At 44.0% G+C, this 13,981-nt stretch overlaps 1 protein-coding gene across 6 annotated transcripts in view; it reads right to left on the bottom strand.

Annotated features, from left to right (window-relative positions):
• Positions 1 to 1,650: 1,650 nt before the first annotated feature.
• LOC117447084 (plasma membrane calcium-transporting ATPase 1-like) overlaps positions 1,651 to 13,981 on the bottom strand; it is a 165,621-nt gene continuing 153,290 nt past the window's right edge. For 3 of the 6 annotated variants that reach the window (XM_071203205.1, XM_071203207.1, XM_034083680.1), the window contains one exon: positions 1,651 to 7,120. In XM_071203205.1, the coding sequence (XP_071059306.1) occupies positions 6,872 to 7,120 (249 nt within the window). In that variant the 3' untranslated portion in view covers positions 1,651 to 6,871. Of the gene's footprint in view, positions 7,121 to 11,288; positions 11,506 to 13,981 lie in introns of all 6 variants that reach the window. The other 3 variants (XM_071203206.1, XM_071203208.1, XM_071203209.1) reach the window with 2 other exon arrangements.

Here is a 13,981-nt window from a genome sequence, read left to right as displayed (position 1 = left end):
AATACATCCACAGTGATTAAATAAAACGTGGTTGCCACATTTAGCCTGCACCAAGGAAATAATATGACAACTTTTAGACCAAAAACGAATTAACTGTACTAAAACAACATCTAGACCCCCATGTTGATACATATTAGAAGCTAAGTGATTGAACTCAATCTTCTGTTGCATTAGGTGTAAGGGAAACTTCTGCAGCAATGGAGAGTCAGGACTCAGAGAGACACGAGGAGAGTTGGAGCTTTGATGTCAAACACTGGTGTTTTATTACAAGTATCGGCCGGAGAATTCATATCACAAGTCACAGCAGCCAGAGGTTCCGACTGCACGGGTGCTTTGCCACATCAATTCTGCCCAGCCTCTCTCTCGATAGACCTTTTAACTAGTTTACAGAGAGTTAATCAACAGCTGGGAACCCTGGAGATATCCCTAACATCTGGACACACTGAGTCACTTGCCTGACTCTTAGGCTCTGTGACCGAGAGTTGACCGGTCATAAAACTGAGAATGAGTGCAGCAGCACATTCTTTAAAGGAGATAACGAGTGAGGGTTGGTTATAAATGTCAACAGGCGAAAAGGTTAAATATTTTAGGAGTAAGACAGAATTATTCCCTCACACTAGGAACTCCTAGATCCTTGAGTCCTGTCTCTCAGATTTGCCAAACTAGTCTCCTCACATTCATTTCATCGTGATCACCAACATTCAGTCCTACATAGATGCAAAACTTTAAATGCTGTCAACATGATCACCATGATTGACAACGTCATGTTTAGCCTAGCTTAGCGCAATGACTGGATGCAGAGGGAAACGGCTAGCCTCTTCAAAAGAGATATTCATGTCTGATTTAAGGTTCGAGTTTTTCATTGTTCCGGTGTGAAAATTCAAACCCAAATATATTTTCTTGTGGTTTGGATCAATGCTTCCCATTTGGTTATTAACAAAGTCAACAAAGCTGCCGATTACTTATTCTGCAAATCGACTAAGCGATACAAATGTTATAATAGCAAATATTGTCAAACATTCTTTGAATTTAACTTCTAAAATGTGAGGATTTCTCCTTTTCTTACCAACTAGGATAGAGAACTGAATATCTTTGGGTTTTGGACACATTTTATAAAAACAAAGATAGTGATAAATAAATAAAAAAGGAATAAAAAGTAGATATATCAATACTGAGAACAATGCTGGGCTGCAGCCATATGTACATTCCTCAGTGCACTCTCCTCAGGGACACAAATCTGTTGTGACATGTCTTATCAGAAGACATATTGAGACACAGTATACTGTTTCATCTGAGATTAATAAAATCAGCTGATATCAGTCGGGCACTAACACAGACATTTTACAGGTGACAACAAACTCCATAATCCTCATGTCCCCCCTAACCTGCAGCAGCAGAGAATCAGGAGGAAGATGGATCCATGGAGATGATTGGATGTGAGATGATGATGACGATGATGAAGCCATCCTGAATGTCTCAGGTTAACTGTCATCATCTCCCGACAAGAGTGGGAGATGAGTGTGTGTAAATGTATGTGTGTGTTTGTATGTTGGGACAGGAGGATGGACATGGGACATTTTGTTTCTGGATAAATGAAACGATGGAAACAAAAGAAAATGAGAATTTTTTCATCTTTCATCAATCCATCCATCAGAAGTCACACAGTTTTAATTTCCTCAGTGTGTTTCACCTCACAGTGCAATAGTGTGTGTGTGTGTGTCATGTTGCATGTGTTTGGGACGTGTATTTGAGATCCATTTGGTAAAAACAAGTCAACGGTTTGGGATGTTTCATTCCATACTAAAACATGCAGAACACAGAACATTGAACACATATACTGAACAGTTAGTTTTATCCAAATGCAGTTTCTCTTTTTTTTCATCTCTTTTCACACAGAGTGGCTTTAGGCTACACAGAACACGACAGAACCAATCGCACCAGGCTGGACATATTGCTTTAAACCACCAAATGTTGTATATATGTCATGCATGCCACATAGATGATATTATGTTTATACAAAAATAACACCAACGCCTATTACTGTGTATCATAGTAATTACAGAAAACAAATATTTTTCAGTCTTTTTTGCAATGATGTTCAACTGAGAAACCATATACATATCTATGTATTTATATCTAATATACACACGTATATACTAGATATAGACACAAAGATAATATGTAAATATATAGATATATGTTGAGTGGTTATGACTTTTCCAACTGTGGTATTCCAGTTAGTTTGATTCGTTTTTATATATTTTGTTAGCGTTGAAGTGGAGTTTCTCCAAAATATTCCTTAAGATCTGACCACAGGAAGCTGTTCTGAGAAAAGGCAGTGCTCTGAAGAGGAAGCAGTCAAAATGCAACAATGACTGGATAAGAAGCGAGTTCCTGTTCCATTCAGAAGATCTTCTCCACTGTACGGTGCACCTGCCGTGAGATGTGAGGGCAACCAGTCCAACAGAACCACAGCCAGAGCAGAGGGACAGTCTTATCCAGGCGGCATGGGGGGAGGGGGGAGGAAAGAAAGAGGGGGAGTCAAACTAATTTGTGCAGAAGACAATAGGAAAGGAGAAAAACAGCTTTGGCATCCTAAAAGCTTCGCTGGATGCCGATTGGCTGATTGCCCTCTTTCCCACTTCCTGTGACCGACACAGACAGCAGGTTCATTCACTTTTTATATGACAATATTTACATTGCACTGACTGCAGGAGCAAAGGTAATCTTTCCGATTCAGCAGTTGAACAGAAACAAAGAGGGGGAAAAAAAAATCATCATTTGGAAAGGTGCGTCTCGCTTCTAGCCCACGGACACACGGCAGGAAGAGGACGAGCTCTTTAACAGTCCTGCGCTCTTCCCCGGAAATGTTTCTGAAGTTGGTAGTTCATAGAAAATGGCAATGACATCTACAGTTACAGCTGTGTCCCTCACAGGCTCCGCCTCCCTCAAAGTCCATATTTCACAACCAAATCAGAAATGTGCCGTCTTGTTGTCAGAAAGAGCTCCTGACCCCTCAGTATCATGTATTTAAAAAGCAACAGTTAACAATTGATCATGATCAAATCAGAGATAAAACAATATAAAGTGAAAACTGTTCTCGTTGTTGAAAGTGCAAAAGCACTGAAATGTCAACAGACATCCCATACTTTTCTCAAAGGTATTACTGCAGCTAGTCAGATATTTATCTTAATCAGCGTAATAAAGTTACGACATTTAAATGAACAGAGTGTCTGTTTGATGGGCCACTTTGTGGAGGTCCTTATGGGTACCATCAGTTTTTAGCATGGGTCCTGACCCAAGAGCCGAGTCGAGCTGGGTCCAAAGTATATTCAGTCTAATTGGGAGACGTTGCAATGCCCTACGACTCATCATGTTATAGAGGAAATCCAATCTTCCTGCTTCTAACTGTCCTTGAGTCAACTTTGAATCAGAGTCCATAGACCCACAAAGGGAGGCTGCCTATTCACTGCATGGGACGGTTCTACTCAACTCCACTCAATTTGTACTTTTTGGTTTTCCATTAGCAAAAGTAATGGATATCACTCAAGAAATTGCAACCCAGAAAATAGGCTGTAAGAGTGCAGACGTTTCCTCCGCTTGTTTGCTGATGTCATGATTTAAAGAAGAGGTGATTTTGATGCGGGGTTAAGTGATCAGCTAATAATTGATATTGGGTCATATCTGCAGAGGTAAATGGAGAAAAGGAGCTGGCACCTAAAGTGAGTTGAGTCAAACCATGCAGTGGAAATATGGCAAAAGATCGTCTTAACCTCAAGATGCTTTTTGCTTTAATTACAAGCTGATGATGAATGCATGTTGGTCTTGGTTTGTTTCCCTCTTGGGTCCGCTTTGATGAATTCTAAGCTGTGGGGCTCAAAGCAACTCATTGACTTGTCTTATGACTGGTCTTTGGTCCTCAGGTCACTTTCTCAAGTTTTGGCCCGTCAGAGAGGTCGAGGGTCGGAGCTCAGTTTGGACGAGGCAGGCCATAATAGGCCACACCCCCTGTAAAGGAGGCGGGGCCTGAAGTGGGACACAGCTGTGATCCTCCTTAAAGCTCTGACAACAGTCAGTTGGAAAACAGCATCAGTCCACTCATTCAAAGACATCAATCGCAGTAGCTTCAAAATACAGAAACCCATTTAATGTTTGATACAGTTAGCTGTATTCACGTTGCATTGGCTGAACTCTAATGGAGCTGAATAACTGCGTAATCACATAGCGTGTAGTGTTTCACAACATTTTAGATAAAGTGAATATACTCATGTAAAAGGGGGCTGATGAGACTAGATTTTTGAGTTTCCAATTGAGCGGCCAACAGGAAGTAAACAAGTCACTGCAGGTTTCTGAGCCCTAACATCAGGTGACCAAGACGACACACGTGGCATAAATATTTAGAGAGCTGTAAAAAGACAGAGTCCACGTTAGATTCCTCTCATTCATGTACCGTACTGTCACCAAACTCTTCAGCCTATACATATATATTCATATATCTCCAAAATATTAAAAAGTACTTAATATAAAAATACAGAAGAATTGTAAAAAATGAGCAAAACATTGAATTTTATATGAAAACCATGCAAGAAAGATTCCCCATTTAGTTAAATAGTAACTCTAAGATTCGGGAAAGCAAGGGAATGAAAGGGAAGTGGTCGGATGAGAGAAGCGCAGGCGAACTGCCACCCACTTGCTTTTCATGTAAACATTGTAGAGGTCCTTTAAAACTTGGTACGGCAGTGACGACTGAAGATTTTCTCCTTGCTTTTTGGTCGTGTTTGGAGTAAAGGGCCAGGAGGGGGAGGGGAAGTCGAGGGGTGAGAAAGTCCAAAGGAAACCTCGATAACAATGAGATAAAAAAAACAATACAGACAACCTATAAAATATGGCTCTGAGTGACATAGAAAAAGCTCATCAGAGGGGGGAGGAGAACCTAGTCATGAAAAAAAGTTGGAAATATGGCAGTAGTAGCACATAGGTTGAATGCTGCTAGTCAGACTAAGAGGGGATGACACCATCGCTGCTTCTGATTGGAAGATGATTCCTTCTTCTTTTCAGACAGTAATCTGCGGACAACGGCAGGCAGGAAGTACTAAGCGGCAGTGTGGACACAAAGTCGATTTAACTCATAAAGACTGATTGGTGACATCGTCAGTCTCCCATAATCCTCAGCGTGGCCACCACACTGACGCCTGTCAATTAAAACAGAGCACGGCAGACAGAGATGATCAATCATCTGCTCTGCTGACGCGGTGTGATGTCACTGACAACCCATTTAGTTTCTGTCCGTAAAGTCTGACAAACGAGGGAACGAAAAACAAGAACTGGTACTAAGATTTGTCTTGAACACAGAGAGGCGGTCCAGACGCTGTTCAGAGATCCATCAACTTCCTGTCTGTTAGATTTCAACTTCCTGTATTTTGACCCAAAACAGACTCAATCAATACTTTTGACATTATCCTCTGGGGGGCAAATTAATAAAGAAAGGATATTGACAGTTGATGAGCATTTTTTATGGACAATTGAGTATTTGCCCCTAAAAACTGATCTATTAGTAGATCGGTGTTTACACCCTTATCCATGATTATGAGTTCCTGTTGAGGTGGTTGAGGTTTATAGGAATCCTCCCTGAAGGCGTATACTGGACAACTGGGGAGGAAGCCCCCTGTCAGACCCAGAAAACACTCTGCAGGGATTATGCATCCAATCTGGTCTGGGAACCCCTCAGGATCCACCAGGAAAAGAGATACCTCAAGGAATGAGTCTTGAAGGACTTTTATTTTGAAGAGCCAAAGGCATGATTACTTGTCATCCACTTGTCTTTTTTTCCCTTTATTGACTGCCCTGCTCCAGTATTGAACAGCCTCTCTTTGTATATTGTCTTGACAGGAAATCCAGTCCTAAAGACAGGAAGTCGAAGGAGTCGTGATCAGACGCTGCTGCAGACTTAACACACATAATGGTCGTCTAAACAGAATCCCAAATATTCATTCCTAAAGTTATCATGCGACTCAACACGGATGAAACATAACATGCATCCTACTAGAGCGGGACACATTCCTGTTTCCTATGGACACTGTGGACGTACTGGGCGGGGGGGCAGAGAGAGCCGGGACCCCGACTGCACGAGACGAGGACGAGTCCTCCCTGGACGCCGCCATGTTGGATATATTTGGGGAGTAAACATTCTGTCCTTCCACATGCAACACAGCTGATCAAAGAAAAGCCAACACATACAGACACGATAAAGGGAAGAACATTGTTTTAACAGTGGAACCTTGAAGACCGTAGTGTCACACTCACAAGACATTCTCAGGCGTTTTTGTATCAACCATCGATTAACATTCGTTTTAAAAACAAAAATTTAAAAATATTACATTTTTGCATTTGCCTAAAAACAATTCTGATCACCAAACCCGGCTGTTAGCTGTGTAGAGGGGGGAGGGGGGGAGCGTATGTACATGAGAAATGAGAATCACTCGTTCAAGAGTTCTGTGCCGAGAGCGTTACGCAGGGATGGAGCGAGGACAGAACATGCTGCGAGACCCCCGGAGATCCAACCACACGTGGTTTAAAAGCTTTGTCAAGAAAGGATCATCGAGTAAAAAATATACATGAATGGACTTCCAGGGTGGAGACTCCACCTTCTACTGATACATGTGTGAGGAGGGAGGGGGGGGGGGGGGACGACAAACTTACAGGCAGAACGACGCCACAGTCAGTATGGAAAACACAACGTGGCAGGAATGACTGAGGGGGGGGGCGATGTGAAGCATGTGTGAGCAGGATGAGATGTGACTCCCCTCCTCAGCGACAGTTCGGTTGGTGGGATGACGAATGATAAGGGGAGGGGGGTGGTGGGAGGAGGGGCTCAGATAGATGACTCGCAGCTGTGGGGGAAGGCGCTGGGCGGCTCTCCTCCCCCCCCCGCCCCAGAAGAGGAGGCGCTGGGGAGGGGGTCGATCTCGTCTCCGGACTCCTCGATGGTGGGGATGCGAGCCTCCTCCTCCGACTGCGGGACGAACTCAGGATGGGCCATGAAGCTGTGGATGGAGCTACGGGACTCTGGGCTCTCCAGCCCCACGTGCAGGGAGCTGCGGAACGCATTCACCACCTTAATCTGGAACAAAGAGAAGACGTCAGAGGGCTGAAGATGTATGCAAGTGTGATGCAATGACAGGCAGCGGGGCTGATGGGAAACACGGTGGTTGAATGGCTGAATCTGGCAGGGAGGTGCAAAAAACCACAATTTCAACACGTGAGAACTGGATGGGAACAACAACTCTAAAACACAGCAACACAAATGCTAAAAAAAAAGGTCAACACGATAATGGAGTGCAGGAAGGAGACCAACAATCCACCAAATCAGATGCAACACACGCATGCGCACACATAGGGTTTGAACCGCTGACTTTTAGATTCTGCCGTATCTGTTAAATAATATGGTTTCAGACTCCACCAGTTCTGTCTGACTCACAGCTGTCTGGCACCGTGTCATCCAGAGGGGTGAGATTGAGTTCTCTCACACTGAGCTGGCTCTGTGCACGGAGCACTGTCATGTTAAAACAGGAACGAGTCTTAATAAAAAGTGAGCTGATTGTTCTGTACCGGAGCATTCTGAAGACCTGCATAAAGGATGTCCACATGCTTTAGAGCAGACTCCAAACGGAGTGCTTTAAAACTTTCCTATTTGTATCTACACAAACCTTAACCCCCACCCGCCATATTTGATATGATTTCATTTATAAAATAGTGATCAAACCTGACAAAGTGAGGAGAGCCAAATAGTTTTATAAACAGAAGTTTTTGTACATTTCATAGTAAATGTGATATGATTTTAGGGTATACGTGTGCAATTCACTCAGTTTTGACGATCTCAAATCAGATAAACTTTGTGATATTAGGCGCTAAGGGGGGGGGGGTTTATTTGGGGTCCTAGGCCTATTGGATTTTAAATAGTGTAACACTCAGCAGCCTATATAACTCAGGATGTCATATTACGAAAACTAATTAAGTGTTATTTTTTTAATACAAAGTTGTTGAAACAGGTATTACTAGCATTTTTTTGTGTTTTCTAAACATGTTGTAATTGTTAGCTAGTCATAGGCCAAACTAAAATGTTAACAAATGTCAAACATTTTTTTTTAAATAACATCTGTCATTTAGGTACAGTAGTTCCCTTTGCAGCTAAATTAACAATATATACATATATACCACTCTTCTATGGTACAAGTCGTTTTAAGTAGTGGGCTTTATAGGTGCATTATTCTACTGCAAACCAAGCAAGGCTAGCTTTCCCCTCACTTTCTTTATGCTAAGCTAACCATCTCCAGACAGATGTGAAATGAATAAACATCTTCTTAAATCACTTGTAGAAAGTGCTTTTCCTCATGATATCTTGTTCAGTGTGTTATCTCAGTGCAACATCACTAACATATTTGCATTCAATCACATTTGAATGCATAAATATAGATAGAAAATTAAATAACAGTTGATATGCAAGAATAGTGTTACTCTTGTGTCCTCTGGGGGTCTGAGGCCACTTTCCCAACCAGCAATTCAGCCTTTAACACTTTCAAACAATACCCCGCCCCAGTAATCATCACACAATGCAACAACACATGCACGGTTTAGTATCTGTAATCACATTCAGAGGCAGAATGATTTTGTCCTCGAGCTGCTCTCTCCTCTCTGCCTTAAGTCGTTTCCTCTGTCATGAATCCACAGAGGCTGCAGCTGATCACACTGATTTATACACACCAGCACACACTCTTCATCATAATTAATAACCCTGCAGTTCAAAGCTCTCTGTTACTGAAGCGCATGAGAGCTCCAGGCCGGGCACTGCAGCTCAGAGAACACATGCAACCATCGCACACATAAAAAGCTCTCGGCTGTTAAACCATGAGAGACTGGCTGAGCCTGACAGATTGAACCCTGCTCTGGATTAACCCATACAATTATCTCGGTGCCCAGGATGTCGCCTCAGAGGGGAAGAAGAAAAACAAAGGAAATAAAGCGGGATGTCACGAATCAGAGCAGTTCACAGCTTAATTCTCTTCTTGTGGGCAAACAGTTGTGATCTGTCATCGACTTGTCGGCCAGCAAGTCACGTCAGGGTTATGAGAGACGTGCGAGTTTAAATCCCCACAACATGCAGCAGCAGGCGCAGAGGAAAGTGATTAAAGGCATTTAAATAACAGAGGAAAAGGAGATTAAGATGGAGAAGAATACATCTACAGCAGAGGAAGGTCAAGTAGGGAGGAAGTGGATTTCAGAGATGGAAACAGATCAGCTGATCAGGTTGTCTGCACTTTGAGATGAAAGAGAGCTTTCAGAGGAATGACGCTGGCCATATTCTACTTTTGTCTTTCTTCTATTTAAAACATCACATGGAAAGACCAGAACAGGACTCTTTGACATTCTGGATTTGTGTAGGTAAACAATACAAGTGAGCTTTAGAGGTGTATTATTCTACTTCAAACAAAGCCAGGCTAGCTGCTGTCGGTCTTTATGCTAAGCTAAGCTAACCACTTCCAGACTCCAGCTCAATGCACAGATGTGTTATTAATAAACATTTTCCAAAGACACTTTCAGAAAGTGTTTTTCTCAGAATGTGGAACTACTACTACTACCACCACTACTACTACTACTACTACCACCACCACCACCACCAGCCCTCACCCAACCCCACCACGACGACGACGACGACGATCGACGACACCCACCACCACCACGACGATCGACGACGACTACGACCACCCACCACGACGACGTACGGACCACTGACGACGACCCACGACTACGACGACGACGACCACCACGACTGACGACCACGACGACTGACACGAGACGACGACGACGACGTAAGAACAACGACCACCACCACTACCACCACCACCACCACCACCACACCACCACCACACCACTACACCACCACCACCACCACACCACCACCCCACCACCACCACACCACCACTACGACTGACGACGGACTACCACCACCCACCACCACCATCCACCACCACGACGACGACGACGACGACGACGACGACGACGACGACGACGACGACGACGACCACCACCACCACCACACCACCAACCACGACGACGACGACCACCACCACCACCACGACGACGACCACCACGACGACGACGACGAGACGACGACGACGACGGACCACCAAGACGACGACGACCACCACTACGACGACGACGACGACCACGACGACGACGACGACAAACACGACGACGACGACGACCACCACGACGACGACGACGACCACCACGACGACGACGACGACCACCACGACGACGACGACCACGACGACGACGACCACCACGACGACCACCACGAGACGACGACGACCACCACGACGACCACCACGACGACGACGACGACGACGACGACCACGACGCGACGACGACGACGACGACCACGACGACGACGACGACGACGACGACGAGACGACGACGACGACGACGACGACGACGACTACGACGACGACGACCACCACGACGACGACGACGACGACGACGACGACGCGACGACGACTACTACCACCACTACTACTACTAGTACTACTACTACTACACCACTACTACCACCACTACTACTACTACTACTACTCTACTACTACTACTACCACTACTACTACTACCACTACTACTACTCTACTACTACCACTACTACTACTACTACTACAATACTAATACTACTACCACTACCACTACTAACATGCCTTGCTATGTTTATCCTCAGTAGCTTTGTATTTTCTCTTGGGGTCTTAATACTGTACATATTAGATTTCCTACAGATGTTTTAATTACGACAAAAGCAAACTGAGCACTTCCTGCTTCACATTAAAGCTTTCCACTGGAAAACCTTTCATTTGTAACATACCATACCTCCCTTCAAGTATTCTGTCTGGATATGATAAAAGAGTTACTACCAAGTGTCCTTTGACCTGTGAGTGACCAAATTAAAATCATTTGAAGGAGACACTCTTAAGGCGAAACAATGGAAAAACTGCTAGCTTTACTGTTAACCCTAACCCAAACCAATGTAGGATTTGTCATAACGTCATGTAAATTACAACCGTCAGTTATCTATATTATCATTAGGATGTTTCAGATCATTTAGGATCATATCGAGGGATGTGCAGATATTACAGAGACAGAGTTTTAGTGTTGGTGAGTCATGCAGCGTTCATGCGGTAAACACAGAGAGTAAAGGAAGAGTCCAGCTGGGTGAAGGAGGTGTCAGCTGGCCTCTGACACCCACTCACTGCCTGCAGTGGAGGAGGAAGCAGCGGCAGCAGCAGCAGGAGGCACAGCCCCGGCCGAGTTGGTGAGAGAGGAGGAGGCGCTAAGCCCTACGTGGGTGGGGCTAGAGAGAGTTTTGGCGGCGGTGGAGTCATTGTGCTGGCTGACCACGGAGGGCTGGCGGCGCAGGGCACCGGGCACCGGGGCCTGGCCCGTCTGGAAGGTATACACCACATCCATCTGAAGGGAGCCACAACACACCGTTAGAGAGCCAGGAGACAGGACAGAGGAGAGGAGACAGACCAAGGAAACAAGGAAGAAAAGACAGGAAAGCCCTTTGAGAGGTTACAGAGACAGTTTTCCATTTGAGAGTCAGGACAGGAGTCATGTTTCATGCTACAGTGCAGTACACTTCAAAGACCTTTACATGCACGCAAATATTTCAATATTATTACGGAAATGACAATATACTGAGTTTGAGACAGTTATGTGGACAGAATTCTACGTTTGAGTGTTCAGAGTTAGACTTAAGTTTGATAAAGAATTTCTCATTCAAATAAGTGGGATATGCTGACATTCAGGCTGTAGGAGCATTCTTTGGGCTTCTGTAACACATTTGAAATATGAGTCTTAATTTGGGTTTTCCGTGCAGTTTGCGTTTGTTTATGACTGTCCCTGTGCATTGTACACAGACTATGGATGTATAACGAGAAGCGGATACTGCGTTGGACAACTCTTAAGCCGCAATGATTCAATAAGGGCTGTAAAAGTGTTCATACTAGGTAGTTAATTTACCTCAATAAATGACAGACGTATCTTTCCCTATGCAAGCCAATGTCACCACTGACACTGACATTGTAGTACCAGTGCTTGGCCACTAGGAACATTTGCTTTAACGGCCCTGGGGTTAACATGAATCAAACTTTGTCAAAATGTAAAGCTAACAACATCAACCCAACGTTGGATAAAGCCCTAGCTTATATTATCTATAACAATTAATACGTTGGTTAGCTGTTTACATGTCTTATAAAAGAAGAATAACAGATCAATACAAACATATATTAGACGCAGCCCACTTAGGAGACAGGAAGTACATCTGATCTCATAATATGGCCTATAAGGGTGTCTTACAGAGCCTAGCCATAGGAACAGAAGTATGCATGGAATATGCAAACAGGTGAGTATTAGAACAAATACTTTAATCGCCCATATAAACAGCTTACTAGAACTATTCTTAATAAGGGCATAATGTATATTTTCACATTTTGAGCATGTAAAGGTCATTGTCAACAGCTTGGTTCAAAGTGGGTACAGAGAAATAGAAGAAGGTGAGACAAGGACAACATGAAGAAGTAGTAGTACACGAGAAAGAGATCAGGAGTGAGGAGAAGAGGAAGAACGTTTGAACATCTAAAAAAAGCACAAAGAAGAGAGCTGTAATTAAGTTAGTGAAAGAAAGTACATGAGAATCCAGAAGGAGCTGCGAGAGAACGAAGGGATTGACGGAGGAAACGCAACAATGAGTTAAGAGATTTGGAGTCGGACTGAAAGACCTTTGAGAGAAGGAGTGAGTTGGAGAAAGAGGAAGACGAGTCACTCTGAATGACTGATAAAGTTTCTGCTGCTTGTACCAATTATTCCCCCTCTGTGTTTGACTGTCGAGGCGCTGAGCGGCACACCGCTGCCCGCCAGGATTAGAGAGGAGGAGGAGGAGGACAGGAAGAGGAGCGTGGAGAGATAAGAACCTAATTAGCTTGCAGCCTTTCGTTGCCTCCCCCTCCTCCCGTCCCAGGAGGATGACAGTCTGATAATACAGATACACAGACAGGAAGAGAGGAGAGTCAGCTTCCTCTTTTCTCCGCAGCGTGTCTGATGGTGCAGAGAGCTTTATTTGGCTTTCTCCTCGCATCACTCCCTCCTTTCACCGGGCCCTGAGGCTTCACGGCAGACAAGGTGGAGACACTGTCTGCACCCCCACGTCCATTTCAAAACCTCTGATCGCATCACATGATCTTAATCCGCAGGTGGAGTAGTCAAATTGTCCTTGTAAATGTTTGAACTCAAATGTTTGTGAGGACATCCAGCCAATAATGAGCTTTGAACCTACCTATGGCCGCTTGAGAATGGGGATATATGTAATCTTTTAAGGTGATATCGTGGCTGACTTGGGAGAGATACTTGTGCATCAGAATCAGGGTTCTCATCTGTATCCGTCCCCTTCTGATCAATGATCTGAATTGGTAGGTGAAGTTACCAAGCTGTCAATCAAACTTCAGTAGATCTTATGTTTTCTAATTCAGATCAAGAATAAGCTTCTAACCTGTGATGCTTACTTTTCGGTCACCTGATTGCATTGGGAACAAGTCGTGTGATGTGACCAACGTTTGCTCACTTTATGTCAATCAGTGTCCTATTTAGAAATCCAGCAGCTGGGGAGAAACATGAACACTCGCTTGGAGTCCACCTGACCAATGGAAGTCCAATGTTCCCTCTTCTGTACGTCCATCTGGTATCTACTAACTCCTACGGTCTTTTTAACCACTATGTTCATTGGCTCGTCTGTTTAACAGAAAGAACAGTACGTTTTTACAGATCCAGTTCTTTTCTGGAATCATTTCTTCTTTTCATATTATCTTTTTATAAATTATCCCTTTACATACAAACCACTTTAAATCACAATGAAATAAGATTGTTGCAAAGACGTCGTAAAGTAGGT

The sequence above is a fragment of the Pseudochaenichthys georgianus genome, chromosome 5 (assembly GCF_902827115.2).
Source record: "Pseudochaenichthys georgianus chromosome 5, fPseGeo1.2, whole genome shotgun sequence".
NCBI lineage: Eukaryota > Metazoa > Chordata > Actinopteri > Perciformes > Channichthyidae > Pseudochaenichthys > Pseudochaenichthys georgianus.
Note: the sequence above shows the minus strand (reverse complement) of the source record. Positions and strands in the feature narration are given on the sequence as shown.